Below are 20,108 nucleotides of genomic sequence, written 5' to 3' on the forward strand. Positions count from 1 at the left end.
GAGCAGGGGCGAACGACACAAAAACAAACTTTACAAGCCATTATATTGCTCCTGTGGCGGTCCAATGGCACCACGCCCTGCCACTGTATACCGCGGGCAGAGGGCGTCGCTCTCGACGCAGGGGAACAGGACGCTCGCAGCGTGCATGCGTTGCCCCCCGGACACGAGTGGGACCGGCGAGCAGCAGTTGACTCGGGAGTCAGGCAGCGCGCAGGCAGTAGTGAGTGGAATTCACGCCGAGGTTTATCTAGGTACGGTCCTAGCCAGGCACACAGACGCCGATACAGCACAGGTACGGCACACTACCTGCGCCAGCCTGCAGCAATTGGCTGGGGTATCCAAAGGCGGCCCCTGGGGACGCTAAGGGGCATCTGGCGCGCTGGTAACCCCCCAGTAAGCCCTGCTTGCCTGCGCTCAAAGGGCCTTCACAAGCAAAATAATCCGCGTCTTCATTTTTTTTATTCCAAAGGGTCTTCTTTTGTGTGCCCTTGCCCAAGTCGCTGCCCACGCAACCCACACCGCGTGCCATCTCCAGTTCTAGGCGGCTAAACCGCGCTCGCACCAACCAACCACCTTCACTACCGCTACCACTGCCATCAGCAACATTGCTTCCGCGGATGAAGGCCGCTGCGACAGCGCCCAAGTTACTCTTTGCTGGATCTGCATTCCCTCCGACGCAAAAGCACACAAGACACAGCACACAAGATTCAACAGGCGGCGCACATACACCACTCGCACACAACGGCGCAGCCGTAAGCCGCATCCATGGCCACCTCACCACCAGGTTCGCCCGCAAACGGCGTTCCGCGGCCCATGAGCGCAATGATCCGACCGAACCGCAGCTCCAGTCGCATGAGCGTGAGCAGCAAACCCGGCGGCAGTAGGGCTTCAGACGAAGACAGCAGGACCGCAGTCAAAGTTGGTAGGTGCACTCTTTCAGGCTCCGCTTGCCATCCACCAGCCATTCTAACCACAGTCCAATGCAGCTGTACGAGTGCGACCGCCACTGCAAAACGGCGAACCGGGCTACGAACTCATTCCACAGCGCTTTCGCGGCGCCCTCTGTCACGTCACATCGCCCTCAAGTCTCACCATAGATGCCCCTGGCGGCAAGAAGGTCTTTGTATTTGACCGCGTGTTTGGCGAGGACATTGAGCAGGAGGGTGTGTTTGAATACGTCGCAGACAGCGTCAAGTCCTTTGTCGAGGGCTACAATGTCTCCATCCTCGCATACGGCCAGTCCGGCGCGGGAAAGTCGTATACCATGGGTACCACAGGCCCGCGAGACCAGGCGGACAACGATGTCATGGGTATGTCGGACATGGCTTGGCCAAAAAAAGAAAAGCAAGACAGTCATGCTAATTCAGACTAGGCATCATTCCTCGCGCTGCGGCGCTGCTGTTCGAGAAGCTTGAGGGCAACAGTAATCGGGGTTCGTCAGGTATCCGCGCACCAAGCAGCCGTCTGTCAGGGATGCACAATATCTCCACAAAGTCGTCGTCACCATCATCAGTAAATCGCAACTGGCAGCTCAAGGCGACCTACGTCGAGGTAACAGAAGCCTTGATCAAGTGAAAAAAAAGCAAGCAACTGACGAATGCAGATCTACAACGAGCAACTTCGCGACCTGCTGATCCCCGAGCACGTGGCTCCCAACGACAGGCCCCAAGTAAACATCCGCGAGGACCGCGACGGTCGCATCCTCCTAACTGGCCTGACCCAGATTCCCATCAACTCAGTCGATGATATGCTGGGTGCGCTCAACTTCGGCTCCGCAATCCGGCAAACCGATGCGACGGCGGTCAACGCCAAATCTTCCCGTTCACATGCTGTCTTCAGTCTAAACCTAGTCCAGAAGAAGTCGTCACCTGCCGCGCCTACCTCGACTCGCGAGAAGCGCCGATCTGTCCCAATCGAGATGATGTCGGGCTCCTCAAGCGAGAGCTGGGTGACGGTCGACAGCAAGTTGCACTTTGTGGATCTGGCAGGAAGTGAGAGGTTGAAGAACACTGGAGCGCAGGGCGAGCGGGCTCGGGAGGGTATATCCATCAATGCAGGGCTTGCGAGCTTGGGCAAAGTCATATCTCAGCTGTCGGCACGTTCCCACGGGGGCTACGTCTCGTACCGCGACTCTAGGCTCACGCGCCTGCTGCAGGACTCACTTGGCGGCAACGCCATCACCTACATGATTGCTTGTGTTAACCCAGCCGAGTTCCACTTAAGCGAAACCTTGAACACCGTCCAGTACGCGCAACGCGCCCGCGCTATCCAAGTCAAGCCCCAAATTCAACAAATCCATGACGACAGTGATAAACAGGCGGCCATCGACCGCCTGCGGGCCGAAGTCCAATTTCTCCGAGACCAGATTCGACTATCTGAGCGTACAGATAGGAAGAAAGCAAGCCCTCAAGAGCGTCACGAGCGACAGGACGAGCGCGAAGCTGAGCTTCAGAACCAGTTGCTCGACGTTCAGGAGAACTACAATGCGCTCAGCGCCCGTCACGCTAAGCTAATCTCCGAGATTACAAAAGCCCGCGACAACGAAGAAACTGAAACGCCTATGCTCAAGGATGCTATTGGTGACTCTGCACTTGAGAGGCTGAAACGATCCAATTCTTTTGCCGAGGCCGTCGAATCCGTAGTGCTGGAGTACGAGAAGACGATCCAGTCGCTGGAAGCCTCCCTTTCCAACACACGATCATCTCTGTCAAACAACGAGAGCGACCTTCTGGAGAAGGAGACACGCATTGCAATTCTCGAAAGCCAGAACCACCACCTGCAATCGCGCATTCAGAAGGCAATGGAACGGGACGCGAACAACGAAGAGTATGTCCAATCGCTCGAGCGCCAGATCGACAACTCAGCGAATGGAATTGAGAAGAACGACTCCATCATTTCTGAGCTGCGCGAGAAGCTGCAAAGGGCCCGTGAGAATGAAACAAGCAGCGAGGAGTACATCTCCACATTGGAAGAGCGTCTGGCTGAGAATGAGCAAGAGACTGAGATCATGAGCCGTGAGATCGAGCGACTGAAGCATGTCGTGGAAAGGCAACGCAGCGTCGCCAAGTTGGACAATCTCCTCCACGAGCTTGACCACAAGGATTCCGCTGATGATTCGTACGTCAACGGTCACTCCAAGACCCCTAGCGATCCCTTCATCGAGAAGCGCCCTAAGCTGGAGAAGCGGGTCACCAGCGAGAGCATGCACCAGTTCGGCACGCCCGTGGATGCCATTCCTGAAGAGAGTGAGCGTCCCCTCACAGCCAGTACATCTGCCCAGCACGACGGTGCAGGCGAGCAAAAAGACCTTTTTGCTGTCAAGCCGGCTTCAGTCGCAGGCGACGAGCCTTCCAGCCCGGCGCAAACTCGCTTTGTCAATGACAAACTCGATACTGTCACTCAAGAGCTGCTCGACCTACGCGTTGAACATGAAGGAACACTTCAAGACTACGAGAAGCTTGCCAGCAAGTACCAAGAGGCTTTGCGGACTCTGGCCGCCCTCCAAGATTCTGTGGATGAAGCACGCCGTAACGGAGTAACGTCAGTGCCTTCCTCTCGACCAAGCTCCTTCTTAGCAGAGGCAGGCGCAAATGGCGTTACAGCAGAGGATGGACCGCTATCGTCCTCACGCACATTGTCTGCGGAATTGTCCTTGGCGGAGTCTGGTAACGCTAATGTGCCCGACGATGAGACGGACGTTGGTCATGACGAGACCAAGGCTCGACGAACATCAGTCGCCTCCATGAACCAAGAGCAACACATTCCTGACACTGTTCTGATACAAGAGCTGAAGGCACTGAAACTACTACACAACGAGAAAGAGGAGCGCATAGAGAGGCTTGAACAGACCTACTCTGAGCTCCAGGAAGAGCATCAAGACACACTCGACTACGTCGAAGAGCTCAAGTCGGAGGTTCAGAAAGCACAGATGCAAGCGAACCGACCATCCTCCCCATCTGTGCATATGATCCGCCGAAAGTCCAGTCAAGCAGTTCTCGCGAACGACCGCTCCAACCGCGCATTCGCCTCGCTTCGTAACTTGGCCTTGGATACTCTTGAAGAGGACCCTGACGCCATCCAGAACTTCGAGGTCAATCTCAACACCATCATGTCCGAGCTCCATGTGCGGTCTGAGCGGGTACAGGATCTGGAGATGGAGTTGCAATCCGTACGCAAGGAGATGGAAGGCAAGATGACCTTGATCAGTGGCCTGACAAAAGAACGTTCCAGCTTGAAGGCCGGGTCTCCTCTCGACATTTCCATCGTCGCTTCAATGCAGGATCAGATGAAGCAGAACGAAGAGCACATCAAGGAATTGAAGGATTCCCACACTCAGCGCGAACAAGAACTCAAAGAACAGATTGAGACCCTCAAGGCCTCTGCCAGGGGCGTTGACCCATCAGATGATATACCATCCCCGCGCCATACGCCTGAGTCAACACCGACTGTCAATGGTCACGATGAACCTCAAGACGACGCCACTCGCCACACTCAGCTCACCACGCTCAGTGACGAAGCTGCCCACTGGCAGTCCAAGCACCTTGAGGCCATTGAAGCTACCAAGGCCTCTGAGAAGCGACATCTAGAGACAGTTCGCGAACTAGAGTCTGCGAAGCAGCGACTCGAAGTTGATCACGCTCTTCGCGTGTCCGAGATCGAGCAAACCCGAGGTGCGGAGTCTGAGGCGGCTCTAGAACAGGAGAGAGCCAAGCACTCTGAGCTTATTGCTACCTTGCAAGCCGAGGTTGACCAGCACAAATCAACTGCTGTTAACAATGCTGCTCGCCTTGCTGAGCTTGAGGAGTCTCATGCGAGCATTATCCGACAAATTGAGGAAGACTCCGAAGCTCGAGCGCTCACCGAGAAGGAACTCGACACTCACAGGTCACTTGTTTCCAACTTGGAGAGGCAGATCGAAGAGCACAAGGCAGCGATTGACTATCATCAACAAGGCATGGATTCTATCCAGAAGACACATGCAGTCGAGCTGGAGAAGCTTACGCTCGAGCTCACAACTCACCGAGAGACATCTGCCTCGCTCGAAGCGGATCTTTCCAAGGCCAAGTCCGAGATGGCCATGTTGCTTGAGGGTGTTTCGGCTGTACTAGGCGAGGAGACGGATATCAGCAACGTGCAGTCTCACATCGAGGCACTAGTCCAGGAACGCAAGTCCATCGCTAGCAAACTGGAGGAGGCTTTAGCCGACCGCGAGGCGGCTAGGAAAGATCTTACGGAAGCCATCAACGAAATTAATACACTCAAGGGCAAGATGAAGGAGTTCGAAATCATCAACGCCGAGACATTGAAGGAGCTCGAGAAGGTTAGCGAGAAGGAGCATAAGAGCGCCCGCCTCGTACAAGAGCTTGAAGATCAGCTCAACCAGAACTGGGACCAGCATGAAGCTGCCAACAACCGATTGTCGGCTCTACAGACTGAGCGCACGCGCGAGCTTCAAGATGCCATGAACCATGGCGAAGAACTTGAGAAGGAAGTACAGGAGTCGCGCATCAAGATCGCACTCTTGGAGGTAAGCTCATTACCATCTTGACTTTGAACAACAAGCTAACATGATTAGTCACAACTGGTTGACGCGAAGCGAAACTCTGCTCGTGCTTCTATCGATCCTCGTGAAGACCTCCAACGATCCAATTCGAACAACTCCACTGCGCGCAAGAGCACCGCGCACACGTCTCTGCCGTCACCACCACCTGCCATCCCTCTCCCTCCTCTTCCTCCTGGCAGCCCACCACCTCAGGCCAGTGCGCCTTCCCCCCCTACCTCGCGCCATCAAAGCAAAGACATTGCGCATGCTCAATTGGTCGAAGACCAAGAGGCTCGCATCCGTACCATCGAAAAGCACTTGTTCGCTGAGAAGCAGCTTACAGCTACCCTGGAGGATGCGCTGACTGACCTCGAAGCGTCAAGCACCAAGACCAAGACTGATCTGGATCAGTTCAGGAAGAAGTGTGCTACCCTTGAAGAGGAGCTGAATGTGATGCGCAAAGAGCGCAGCGCAGCACGTCACTCTCTCCAAGCCGTTGAAGAGGAGCGCAACGCCCGTCTTCGTGTTGAGGCTGAGCGTGCCCACCTCGAAGCTCGTATGGCAGCCCTCAACAATGCGCAGAAGAAGGGCAAGAAGAAGGGCACCTTGAACTGCTTCTAGGCTTCTGCGCTTATCCACTCACCCACAACTTTAACCTTCATGTATTTGCTTCTTTGTTACCTGCTCATACCGGCGTACTGGAAGGGATCTTTACATACCGCGCGCGACATACCCCCGATACACCTGCTCTACCTAGTTTACCCTCGAGGCTCGCAGCAGCATCTTTTCTTCGACATGTCTTTATGCTTTCAACGATTTGCAATGCTCGCATCTCTGGCACACATCTACCGTTGGACGCGCTATGGTCAGTTGGACACCGAGAGGTCCTTGTTCGACACCTCTCTTCTTTCTTGCCTTTTATGTTTGCATGCCCCATACCCCCCTTACTTTACTTCACTTCACTTCACTTCGACTACTTCCGTAATGTATATTTTCTCGGCAGTTGATGGCTCGAAAGGGCATTTAGTTTGAGATGGAACCAGGGCTTTGAATTGTCTTCATGTTTATCGTCGGATGAGAGCTTGCGTGTGCATAGAGGAGAGAGCGAAACGATCAACCTTTTAACTTTTCTTGTTTTTAATTCGGTTTCTTCGTCTGGGACATTTGCAAAGGCAGATTGATGGGATGTATAAGAGGGTTTTGATGGATGATCCATTGTGACAAAAATATCATGCCTTCTTTCTATCTACGACATGCTATTGCTTCAATCTTCCTGTGATGATCCGCGGGTGCGGTGCATCCGTTACACTGCACTTCGGTCATCATCAACGTAATCGCTGATACCAACAGAGGGCTCTGGTAAGCAAGCCCTTGACATACTGCATCACATGACCCTCATCATCTGCACCTCCATCACACCATCACACCACAAAACACGAAACTCAATCGTCACGTCACATCGGCAACGCGTAATCTCGCTTTCCAGATTCCCAAACGCACTATGCGACCAGATCGCGATAGTGTGCCTACCTGGGTAAGCAGATTTAAGCGGCTTACGCTAGATCAACTGTGCCTCATCCATGGATTATTCTGTGCCACTTCCTTCTGTTCCTGACTGTGCCTCCATCCTTCTACATGTCCAATATCGCCGTGCCGCTGTGTACGGCACAGTAGTACTTTGTGAGGCGTGTATACGCGAGGGATCCATGCGGCGAAGTGTTGGTTCAGGATCGTGGGGCGATGTTTTGTGGAGAATCTATACGATGACGTGATATGTCGGGTACTTGCTCCAGAATCCCTTGCGATGGCGTTGTGTACCTATAGATTGGGAAGGACGTTTGCGGCATAGGGATAAGGCGACGGCATTGCATGTCCATTCGATGTTGGTTCCATTGTTCTGGAAGATAGGAAGAACGGGAGAGACGGGTTGAGATTACGTTGGTGTGATGTCTGGACTTGTGTGCGGATCCGAAAGAATACTCGAAAGATGGACAGTCACATTGACGGTTAGAAGAATGGCAGGGTTTTTACGCCGATGACGCAGCTGGTATTCATGGATGTGTAAAGGTATTTCTGCCAAAGGGGCATATCCACGTTCTACCATCGACCTCGGGAGAGAGAAAAACATAGTTGGACTCGGCGAACATGATGATCTTAATCAGTCTCGCTTGCTGATAATACAGAATCTTGGTTTGTTGATGTAGACCTGCTGTCCATAGGACTAAAGATGCAGCCGTCGGGAGTATCAAAGCAGGGAGCACAATCAAGAGTATTGGCTGACCTGAATCCAGTTTGAGTGTGTAGGTGCTCCAAAGCATCTTTACGGGATATGTATAGGTCGAAGTACTTGCGCAGAGTGCAGCGACTCCGATGGAATCACTAGTGAGACGTCAAATTTTCTCCATGTCCCAACCCTGGTTCAAGTCGTTGTTGGTGGAGGTAAATCAGAGTCGAATCTCGACCCAAGGGCCATCATACATCGGCATTGCTCTATTGATGCAAGCACCGTTCGAAAAAGATGGTACAGCAAACTAGAGCGCTAATTCTTTCAATTTCTTCGAAGTTTTCAGCTGTGCCACGATCCCTCCTTGTGCTCTCGCTGCATCGGGAGCCGTCCCGACGGTGAGGATATCGTCCCTGAACTCGATACCTATATCACATGCTATACTAGTGATTTGTTTATCGAACAACCCCGTGGTTTCGGTGTCGTCTCCCATGACTGAGCCATTGATCGCAGCGAAGACGACCGTCGCTCTGGTCTTTTTTGGTGTTTCAAACACGTAATTATCTATCCAAACGGCGGGTTTGTCTTTGTTTCGAACATTGACAACGATATAACGTTGGTCTTATTCGGACTGTTCATTTCCAGAACTGTTCATTCTTGTATTGAATGTTAGGACCCCATTTTCAACTTCTATGGCTTCACTTTTACTCTATACAGCTGATATCTTGCTGCAACCTTACGGCATCCGCGGAGAAGTTGCCGCGTTCTGACAATGTCGTCCGGTTGATAATCGAGTTGCGTTGGTCTTCCATTGGCTCGGTAGACATATTCCACGTCCACGAGGCGTACCAGACTGCAGCTCGTTCCAGTATGATACTAGGAGGGTTTTTTCGTATAGACACTTGACTGATCATTCCACCCAGACGTTCGTACTAGCTTTCAAAGATCCTGGATTGATTTTGTTGATCGGTCAAATGTCCCATTAACGGAGCGCTGGCGAGTGGGAGCAATGCAACATTGATAGTCGCTAGCAGAATCAGACCGGAGTTAAAGCTGAGTATCGTAAACGAAGCAACAGGGGAGGAAGCGACAGAGCCACCGCTCGCCTTCAGATACGTGTCAATCTGACTGAGTGTGAAGTTTTGTCGACACAGCAATGGCCACAAGCCAACTCAGAGAAATCGTGGGCAGCATAGGCTAACGCTGCCACTCCGATGGCATAAATAATGGTTTTAGTTCCCTTTACTGTCCCTTTATTGTCCGTAGTCTTTTGGGTGCGGTGAGGCACTGGGCTATTCCTCGCCCATGCTGGGTAGCGAACGACTTTTGTACTCAACCATGAAGCGAAGAACACAACTGTAAATATACACCTGATTCCGACGAGTAAGGCGAATGGAACAAGAGGACCTTGGGCAGAAGATTCCAAGTCCGCGACGCCGAGTGGGTTGAGGTCTTTTGACGAGGCCCTCAGTACTGCTGGTGGTGGTAGAAGAATGCACCATTACGACATCGATATACATGGCTCAAAGAACGGTATTGTTTACCAGATAGTGACGACTATGATAATATCAGCAACGATTGTCAAGTGTTGTTCCCCAGCTCGATTCAGGACTTGGATTTGTATATCACCAGAACAAGTCGCAAGGCTGAGACCTGGCAAAAGGCAGAGGTCACCCGAACACCCACAGGAAGCGAGGACCACTAGCTGCTGCAACTGTTGAGAAATTTCACCGCGTCCGGCCTCTTCAGAAGGCTGAAGCGCCAGTCCGCATATATATCTCTTGAATTGCTACTTCCGTGGGCCTAGGGTTATAGCAGCGCATCGAAGACGGCACACACGAGCCACTGCGCCGCTCATTGTGAGCTGCCTTTGGTAGCTGGTGCCGAGTCATAAACGCGGCCAACAAATTTTGCGACCAACATAGATGATGTGGCATACGGTACGAATGGCTGGCGGGTGCGATTATTCGACCGTGCAAATCTCGCAAGGCCAGAAGGGTGGAAAAATGTCTATGTTGAGGAAGCTGGTCTTTGAACCGTAGGCTATTCTTGGACTGTGATTCATTGTCTTCACGATATAGGCGCAAAATCGTCCCCAATGAAGCTACTGACATGGTAGTAGACGCGGAGCCATGGGAGACATAGAAGAATCAAAACACAGGCTTGGTGCGTCGCCAACAATTGTTCCAAACATGCATCGCGCTGCGGGACGGGCAGGAAACTGGGTTTGGAGCTGGTTACATAAGCGGCGCTACGGAGGCTCGGCGCCGGAGCAAGCTAAAATTTCTGGAGCTCAAAACCACTCCAGACATCACTCTCATCACCAACATCGCAACGCGCTTCATTATGCGCGCCTCCTACCACTCATCTTGATCAACACTAACGCAAAGAGCGCGTATGCTTTACATCTCAGGTAAGCTTTTTCCGTCCCCGCGACTCCTGCAGAAGATTATCACATACGAACAATCCAAATCCTACAGCACCGTGAAGGACTACACAACTCTAGAATTACAATGATGCAACCAAGCGCAGCAGCATTACCAATATGTCTAGTCTGAATAGTTGCTGACAATGCTCTAGTATCGCAGTCACCAGCGCCAGCAGTTTCCTCGTTTTTGCACAAATTCTCTAAAGGTAAGACATCTCCAACCTCCTCATCCCACCACCCGCAGAGTGATGAAAACACGACACGGAAAGGCATTCCTCGACCTGAATATACAATGTCGACACCCTTGCTTTTAGTTTCAGCCTTGTCTGACACTGCTCAACCCTACCGCAATCTTTCAAGATGTTTTTCGCGATCCAAGTGCTAACTCTGGTCCTTGCAGGTACATACTCCTACCCTTGCGAACCTTCCTCCCAGCGAACACTCCTGGCTTTCTGATGATACCTTGATGCGTCGGGCGGACAAAACGTATGCCTTGACCGGCATCCATCAAAAGCAGGCGTACAAACCTGTGGGTGTTCGGAAGGGGCTTTACTTGTTGATAACAGCATCTCTGATTGCCGTCACACACCACATTTTGCACTGCGTTCTTGCGGACTGTTCAACTGACAGGCCTCGCAGGTATGACAAGCTCTTTTTCTCCAGTAGACGGTCCATCATTCCAATGATGATTCTTTTGATATTCACACTGTGTGAGCGGCGGCGTTGTAACGAGCGTCCGTCGTACTGATCACTACCACAAAATCTGATTTAATGAGGTATGTCAGAATCTACAGTTCTCTTTTGAGAACATCGACTAACACACACCAGGCTGATTCTTGATGGACTCGTACTTTTTCATCCACCACGGATGTCGCATGTCTCAGTGGACAAATGCTGACATCCTGACCACAGTTTCTACTCCGATTCTGCTAGGTCTGCCATTCTGCACCTTTTGGTAAGTTCAATCTCACCCATCGCGCACACCACACACCACCCTTTGTATGATGAACAACATGATTTCGCTGTGTTCTTTCTTAATTACATTGAAGATACAATCACCTTGGAGAACTGATCCCTACACCTTATTGTCGTCGTTTGATCGTACACATTGGTTGAGATGGCTTGCTAACCAAGTACAGTGATTTGGTCTTGTTGGTTATCCTTGAGCAGATTCGCGATGGCAATAGTGTATATAGTAATGCATTCATACGTTATGTTACATTTGATTCCTTGATTGCGCAATTATTAGATCAGTATGCTGTTGAATTGATCATCCTTGTTTGAGTGCATAGATCCTATCGCCCACCGTGACCGCTCTTCTCACCGCAAAGCCATCCGGTGTATCAACATGTTCACGAACCCGCACCCGCCAGATCCCCGAGACAAGACTCCCTGTACCGGCAGATTCCAGCATCTTGGGTCTTGCGTGCGCCTATGCAGACCCCATTTGGCCTGGCTCGCGTCTAGACGCGCACCTGCATGAAATGGCGGTCAAGGACAGGATGTCCGCTGCTGTCAAATGCAAGAGAGGCTTAGCTGCAGGTACCCATTTTGCCTTTGTCCATCTTGCTTGCAGTAGTATCTGTATATCTCCCGAGCAACCAAGATTCTCTTCAGTTTGCATTGTGAGTGGGGGAAGCTCAGGCTGAGTCACAACAGTTTTGCGGAGTGTAGATCGGTTTGCTTATCACCATTCGATTTTGCTTGCAAAGACTGTCTATCGCTTAATCAGATGATTTCTTGAGCAAGGCTTGATTCGGCATCAATGAAAGTATATGCTACGCTGTCTCGTGTTGTGATGAGCTGTACTGTGTTGTCTTATCGAGAAACGAGTATAGTCTGACACTCAAGAGTATTGGTGTGGGATGACGTGGTGCATATCATGTGGGGTTTTCATGATCTGTGGCGTCTCGCGTCTAGAGGCACGACTAAGACTTGCATGTATTGATCGAGCTGGATGATTGAGATGTTGGGGTAAGAAGCTGAGTAAGAGTGTTCATTGGTGTCGTGGTGCGGTAGCTGTATTGATCGGGTGGGGCATGGATGACATGGCATGACACGAGACCGAGGCAGTATGCACAACGGGCAGTATGCACAACGGGCAGTCAATCACGGCCATATGAACTATGGCCTCTGCGGTGTGAACTATCAGATAAATCCGGCGAGGCTGGATTTGCAGATTGATACAATGCAATGCAGGTGACATGCAGACGTTTGCGGGGGATATATCGGTAGTTCCACTGTACACAGACCATATATTGCTCAGCTCACGTAAACACTAGGTCCACGTACCATAGGGAAAATTTGCTATCGTTATAACAGTAGTCCACGGGCAGGTGCAGATGATTAACACACATGCTTCGGGCCGAAGCCCTGCGGAGCTGTTCAGCTGACGTTGGATGGGAGATACCGATAAGATATTCGGAGAGCGGGGAGTACACAATGATCCGTACGGTACAAAGACCTCGAGACCCTGAGATGGCATGATTGATGAAATCGGCGATACATGTGCAGCGCCAGGCGCTATGGCTCGTTCGATTTGATATTCGCCGAGGACCGTCATTGTCAGCTGAGGAGCTGACGTACCGTGGTATAGGATCTAGGCAGCTGCGATGTTGCGAAACACGAGTGGCTGTTTCAACTTCCAGTGTCAATAAAGACAAATGCAACTTGACTTCAGAGCTTGGTACCGCCTACGTAGTCGTGCAGCAGCGACGGCGCCACGATAGGAAGCTGAAGCTGCGACGGGATGCTCCATCGTGATCGGAAGAACTGGTGGCTCGAGGCTGAGCCACTGTCCCGCTAACGCGTTGCTTCTCCAACGTTTGGCTCCTTACTTCTTCTGTGGCCAGACATGCTTTTGTCATAGAAACATGGTACTGGAAATAAAGCAAGTTTGCCGTGATCGAGCGATGACAACAGATCACTCTCAGCTCTCTCCTGCGTCAGCACCCGTTGTTTTGGCCAACTCGGTGTCGCAGAACGGGCTCAGGAATTAGGTCTTTCGGATTGAGTGCGCAGCCACCAGAACCGGTTTTCTTGACGAAGCACAAAGACACAACGTTCGTTAAGAGTGACGCAAGCAGACACGGGTTGCCGCGTGTTGGACTTTGCTCTATGCTTGTGCTGTGTCGCGTGGATTCTCTGACGCCCCGGCTGTTGTTGCAGCTCGTGTTGCTCGGGAGGGCCGAAAGAACGATAAGCGTTGGTAGACCCTACCGAAGCGGAGGAAAAAACGAATGTGGTTTTCAGGAAGAGGACAGCTCGGTGGTGCGCACCACATCCGGTACGGAAGATGACTTGCATTGCACTGTACTCATCTCTAGTGTAAGTTGGTCGGGTTACTAGAATAGATGCACGATTGGCTGGATGTTGAAATTTCACAAACTGCCTGAATGCACACTCATAACACGGAGGTTGCCAGATGACATCGATGTTCACTGTTGTCCTGGTGATTCTAGCACGAACAATCCTCGTTGGGTTGAATAGAGAAAAAGATGGTCATCAATAAAGCATGTTAGTCAGTATTGGTCGTACGTCTCTCTGGTGACAGCCGCTGGCCGATCGTGGTGAAAATTCGGAAAGAGAGAAAAGAGCTCGTGTCGGAGATTCTATACCCATCAGGCAGCATTCAGGGTGGGCCGGCAATCTACACGGACAGCCTGTGACATGCCCCCAACACGGGAGAAAGATTCTGGAAGAATGAGGGCCCCGGAGTAAATCTTGATACTCCCTAGCGCCAACAGCTCGCCCTGAGCAAGACGAAACCATCGTCGAGTGCGCATGGACAGCAGTTCCATTGTCACTCAGGGCCCGTCGCTCATAGCGCAGGGACTGACAGCAAGAACGACGGAATTGCGCGCGTCGGGAGGGAGCGGCCAGCTCAAAGTGTCCGTCCAAAGTCTGAATTATTCATGCAAACTCTCTCCAAAGAGGTTCGGTCTATTGATGGGCAAAAGCAACTTTGCCGCACCTCTGCAAAGGTTCCCGTACAAAATAGAGTTGGGACTTGCGCTCGCTGCCGTTTCGTCGATCACAGGAGGTTACACGACGCGTCGGACTCTCCACAACGCGCCGTGCCCTGCAGCTTCTCGAAGACGCTTGAGGTGACAGTTTATCGATGATGACATGTGAGGCAGTGGGGAGAAATCCTCTGTCGTTTCGCTGCTTTGGAGGTCGTCTCCGCGCGCGACGCACATGCTCATCCCATGGTGCTGGAGGAGCACACCATGGGCGCATCAAGGACGGTCCTTTCACTACGCTACTGACTCAAGCAGGGGATGAGCTTGACGGTCTATCTCGCCGTCGTGGTTCCGGACTGCCGCGGGAAGACTAGAGGCACGCCTCGACAGCACAACCACGTTGACGGGAGCCCATGGCGGACGCAGCCAATGAGGGCAGCCGCTAGGCCCCTGAAGGCCAATGGAATAAGGCTGCATGACGGCCATCCAGGAACCTGCCACAAATCAGGAACCGGCGCCGGAGCGAGGATGAAAGGGGTGGAAACGTGGGCCGCAGCGAAATGACAGCTTGATGCTTGCTTGTGCCTGTGACGTTCCTGACGTTGTATTGCGATCGAAGGATGGCTGCAGCATGTGCAACAGAGATGAGGTGCAGGCACGCAGAGGCCAAAGGCGGGGGAGGGCAGCGACTTGCACAGAGTATATTCTAAGCGTGGCTTTGCGGTGAGGGGAGTGTGTGCGCTGTACACAGGTGAGGCTATGTCTCTCTGTTGCGCGGTAAATTAGTCGTGGCCGTACATAAGACGCGTGCATGGCTAATGCACATGTATGCGCGCACGACAAAAGTGGCACGGCGATGCACATTGCGTCACGTGGGGGAGGATAAAGTGCAAATGGCCGCAAAAGTGAGGGCAGGGGGCCCAATGAAAGGAGACGATAAAAAACATCTTGCAACGATTTGTGCCATGAGATATGCCCAATATTGGGCGCTAGGCTGCTTCGGTCAGCCGAACCGCCCCTTCCTGCTAAGCTTGGAACCACCTTCGCGCCGCCCTTCACCACACTCGCCCCGAGCCTGGTCTGTCAGCCCCCGTCTTCATTTCGCGCCTATTCACTCCACCCCCCTCCCCCCCAAAGCGCCACACTCGCATCTCCCCCAAAAACAATCGCGTCGCCATGCTTCCTGCGCTGACCGCTTCACAAATCCACACGCTCCCCCCACCAGTCTCGCGGCGCATGAATTGTGTTTCGCTCGTCGACTACTAACCCGTCGCGTACTCTCTCCGCCCATCTGCCGCCTGTGCCAACGCACGCAGCAGCGACCGCTCTCACCATAGCAACAGGCCGACTGCTGGCCCTTTGACCGCACTTGTCCCGTCTGGGCCGCCCGATCTTCATTATTACGACTCACAACGCTCCCCGAGCGCCGCTTCCACTCTAATCTCTTGGTCTGGCCTGGCGACTCGTGCAAAGCCCCCGTACCGCACCCCTTGCTGTCTCTCATTACACGCGCCGTCCATCAATCACAGCAGCCTCCCTCAGCCGGCGTGTTTTCGTTCGTGTGGCTCTGGCCTCCATCACATCTTGCTCCCGCTAGACCGCTCCGTCTGCTGGTGCCCCAAGCCGAATCACTGGACCTTGCCAACTTTCACCTCCCTCACCTGCGATTCGGAAGTCCACATCCCTACTCCCCCGAGCGCACAGGCACGCTCAAATCTCCCAGCCCGATCATTAACTTACTTGCGCTATGGTCACATAGTCATTCCTCTTTCAACCTCACTAGAACATCCTAACCTGCGGAATACTACCCGTCTACCGTGGTCCTGGGCTTGTCTCCACACGCCCTCCCAACCGTCGTCTCTCATTTTCTCGACATTCCCGCACCTGCATCAACCTGGACCCTTACAACACGCTCCTATCGCATCTCAAGCCCTCGATACGCACTGAACTCCCCCTCCCCCTCAACTCTACGACACACCCCCAAGACGTCCAAGAATCAACATTACCTGCTGCAACTCCAACCATCACATGAGATGAACTAAAGCCTCCTCGAGCATCGAGCATCATCGTCCAAGGACTTCATAATAGGTTTGTTCAGTCCGTCGTTGGTCATCACCCATTTCTAAACGTGTACAGTCCTTCCCATTCGAAGTATCTGCTATAACAGGTCTTCAGCACAAAAGGGCACATTCACATCAACATGCATCCCGAGTCACAAGCACAGCCACATGGCTGGGCCTCGCTTGAGGAGAGGTATGAGGTGATGAAGGAGATTGGTGACGGCAGCTTCGGCAGCGTCGCGCTTGCACGCGTTCGAACTGCGGGATCTCACATCGCTCGTCGTGGTACTCTGGTATGTACAACGTAACACAGAAGCCAAGATATCGAGTCAACTGACGCGTCATAGGTCGCGATCAAGACCATGAAGAAGACTTTCGACTCCTTCTCGAGCTGTCTCGAGCTGCGTGAAGTCATCTTCCTCAGATCACTACCGCCACATCCTCATCTGGTACCAGCCCTGGACATCTTCCTAGACCCTTACAGCCGAAGGCTTCACATTGCCATGGAATTCATGGACGGCAATCTGTACCAGCTCATGAAGGCACGGGACCACAAGCCAATGGACGCGCACAGTGTGAAGAGCATTCTGTTCCAGATAATGTCTGGACTGGAGCACATTCACGATCGCGAGTTCTTCCACCGTGACATCAAGCCAGAGAACATCCTTGTCTCAACATCGCAGCAAAACGACACATCGCACCCTTTCCGACGGTACTCAGCAATGATGACTCCCCCTTCAACTCCCCCAGCCTACACGATCAAGATCGCCGATTTCGGTCTAGCAAGGGAGACACACTCCAAGCTTCCATACACCACCTATGTTTCTACCCGCTGGTACCGTGCGCCTGAAGTGCTCCTACGTGCTGGCCAATACTCAGCACCCGTTGACATCTGGGCAGTGGGTGCTATGGCCGTCGAGATCGCGACCCTGAAGCCCCTCTTCCCTGGTGGAAACGAGGTTGACCAAGTTTGGAGAGTGTGCGAAATCATGGGCAGCCCTGGCGGTTGGGTCAACAAGCACGGCCAACGTGTTGGTGGTGGTGAGTGGAAAGAGGGTGTTAGGTTAGCGCAGAAGCTGGGCTTCTCATTCCCCAAGGTATGTCATTCGAAGTTCTTCATGTACGATTGCAGCTAACAATCAGCTTAGATGGCCCCGCACTCGATAGACACCATTCTGCCATCAACACAGTGGCCTGCTAGCTTGGCACAATTCGTCACATGGTGCTTGCTATGGGACCCCCGTGCAAGGCCTACTTCTCGACAAGCCCTTGACCATGAGTATTTCCAAGACGCCGTTGATCCCCTACGCCTCAAGTCCTCCTCATCTCGATTGTTGGGTCGGAAAGGATCTGAAATCTCTGGCAAGGACTCGCCAGATGCATCACCCAAACTCACATCCAAGACCTCTTCATGGCTCCGTCGATCACTGGTCGCTCGTGAGAGTGCCCCAGCAGTCCCACAACACACCACACAGCAACCCTTGTCACCTCGCCCATCTCCGGCTCACGCGAATTCTGATGTAAGTGGGTCAACTAAGCAGCGCCCTGCTGCCACTAAGCGAGCTACGTGGACAAACGGGGTTTCCAACAATGGCGCGCCTATCCCAATCTTGCCTTCCATCAAGCCAATCTCACCCCTTTCGGCCGAAGTCACTGCACAAGCCACGGCCGCAAGCAAGGTCGGACGTCAGCTCTCTGTCAACTCACACGGCAACCACTATGCAGATGTGCACCGCCAAGAAGCCGAGAGAGCCCTGAACGGACAGTCCGACGTGACTTCTCCTGTCAACGGCCAGAAAGAGGGGTTCTTCTCGCACCTACGCAAGCGCGCTCGACGCCTCTCAGGTCGTTATCAGACACCCATGTCGCCAAACTCGGAGGATATCGAGGCCAACGCTGGATGTGCTCCATGGGCGGCCACTAGCGCCAGGCAGTCATTGATCATGGATCAATCACAAGGCGCCCAATCAGCTTCCACATCCGACTTCTCGGAGCTAGACAAGGCACTGCAGCATGTCAGAGACAGTGTGGAGGCGCACTCCCAACAGACCGCCTCAACTAGGAGCTCTCGTGTCGCAACTAACCCGATGCTCAAGCGCCACCACTCAGTACCTCACGGCCCCGAGCCCCGCAACTCAGAGAATGGACCCAATGCACCAATCTCCTCTAGGACACGACGAGCGCTCCAGAACAAATCTAACCCGTCAAATCAGTACGAGGTTCCCAACGAAGAAGAAGAGCTGCTCAGCGAAGTTCTTGCATCTGCAACAAAGGCTGCAAAGAAACTGGACCAACCGAAACCCCAAGGTCCGCGACCCGCGGTGTCCTACCCGACTCCATCCCCATCACAGAACCGCAACAGTGTGGGGTTCGGACAATCTGACTACATGACACCGAGCAAGCCTATGGACATTTCCCAGCATCAGAGCAAGAACGAGCAATCTGTTTCCAAGTGGCCGACACCGCCTGACGACGGTTCAGACTGGGCGTCAAGTGTGGCTGCTAGCCTTATGGCAGCTCAAACCCGACACCGATGATATCCAACATCGCGGGACCCATACTTCTTTTCGCCTTGCCTTCGCTGCATGCTCTTCCATCCATATAATTGTAATTTGGGTCACCGCACCCGCTCATTGTCGCTTCCTATACGACCGTACGACATTGAGCTCTCCCGTCTGGAACGGTGCACGATTACAGAAAGATAGACACAGACGCTACGCGCTGCAAAGCCCTCAAAAGCAAAGCGCATTCTTTAGGACGGTATCATTGGCGTTGTAACACACCCCATTGTCCTTTTGCGCCACCACCATCGTTTTACCATTTCACAACGTTAACGTTGTCGTTTCCAATATCAGCTCCACATTCGCTCTGTACCACCACCACATATTTCCTTTTTACTGAGACAATATCTCGGGCGGCATCTTACATTATACTTGTGGCGGATCGACACGAGATTATCGTCTGTTCATTTCGCGGGAAATCGTCGATACCTTGTCAGCAAGTTACTTGGGTCTACTACAGGGATTGTCCGTGTTTGGGGGCACCCTGTGTACACCTTGCTTCTGTTTCGGATTTTTTTGGCGCGTCTTGCTGGCGCTATCCCGTACTATACTAGACCGAGTTTCCTTTATGTGCTTCATCTCGTCGGCGGATACCCCCAGTTTGAGCATTTGGCGACCACATCATACCGTCACCAGTATTGTTACTACATATATCCTTGTTGATTAAAAGGGAAGGGAGGATCGAGGGAGGTAACCTTGTTTTCTTGGGATAAAACTTGGTACATGGGAGGTGGGTAGAATAGTTTTTGAGCGATCAACTGGCCCTGTTTCAACTCTCCTTGCGTACCTTTTTTACCTGCACTCTCCTTGCGTACTCCATCTTGTCTTTTTCAAACCCCTTCGTACCAACTGTTGTAATATGTAATAGGACATATAGCCCGGGATGGCTGGTCATTGTATTTTTCTTGCCTCGTGTCTCTCGCATACGGCTCATGGGAAGGAGTTTGATACCACCTGGATTCTGTTTTCTTACTGCAGACCGTCGGTTCTGGCTGGACCGAACGCATATCTCATATGTAACATTAGTTAGCTACTCTCATCATCAATGAACGCTGCTCGCTTGCCTGCGCCTATTGCGGCACCAGACTGCAAATACCATATATCATCCTGTCCTCAACATACGTGCCAGCCATACCTTGTGTATTGAGCCGCTTCGACGGCAAGAAGTACGTGCTTTCGCAGCAGAACACGCAATGATATTGCGTCAACTCGACTGGATAACGCATCACCCGCGTTGTCGCCGCAGCCATGAACCCTTCTTGCGTTCACGATGACTCAACACTAATCACGTCTTCGCCTAGGTTTGGGCTTGGCTTGGGCTTCAAGCATGT

At 52.5% G+C, this 20,108-nt stretch overlaps 2 protein-coding genes across 2 annotated transcripts; both read left to right on the plus strand.

The window, feature by feature from the left end:
* Nucleotides 1–434: 434 nt before the first annotated feature.
* On the plus strand, nt 435–6,774 carry ACET3X_009793 (uncharacterized protein). Its single transcript, XM_069455947.1, has 5 exons — nt 435–922; nt 987–1,310; nt 1,373–1,551; nt 1,604–5,527; nt 5,576–6,774. The coding sequence occupies exons 1-5, from the start codon at nt 766–768 to the stop codon at nt 6,161–6,163; spliced, it is 5,172 nt and encodes a 1,723-aa protein (XP_069302626.1). The 5' UTR covers nt 435–765; the 3' UTR covers nt 6,164–6,774.
* Nucleotides 6,775–15,276: 8,502 nt separating this feature from the next.
* On the plus strand, nt 15,277–19,856 carry ACET3X_009794 (uncharacterized protein). Its single transcript, XM_069455948.1, has 4 exons — nt 15,277–16,244; nt 16,293–16,509; nt 16,564–17,313; nt 17,365–19,856. The coding sequence occupies exons 2-4, from the start codon at nt 16,357–16,359 to the stop codon at nt 18,751–18,753; spliced, it is 2,292 nt and encodes a 763-aa protein (XP_069302627.1). The 5' UTR covers nt 15,277–16,244; nt 16,293–16,356; the 3' UTR covers nt 18,754–19,856.
* Nucleotides 19,857–20,108: the final 252 nt, after the last annotated feature.

Source organism: Alternaria dauci, chromosome 10 (genome assembly GCF_042100115.1).
Source record: "Alternaria dauci strain A2016 chromosome 10, whole genome shotgun sequence".
In the NCBI taxonomy this organism is placed as follows: domain Eukaryota; kingdom Fungi; phylum Ascomycota; class Dothideomycetes; order Pleosporales; family Pleosporaceae; genus Alternaria; species Alternaria dauci.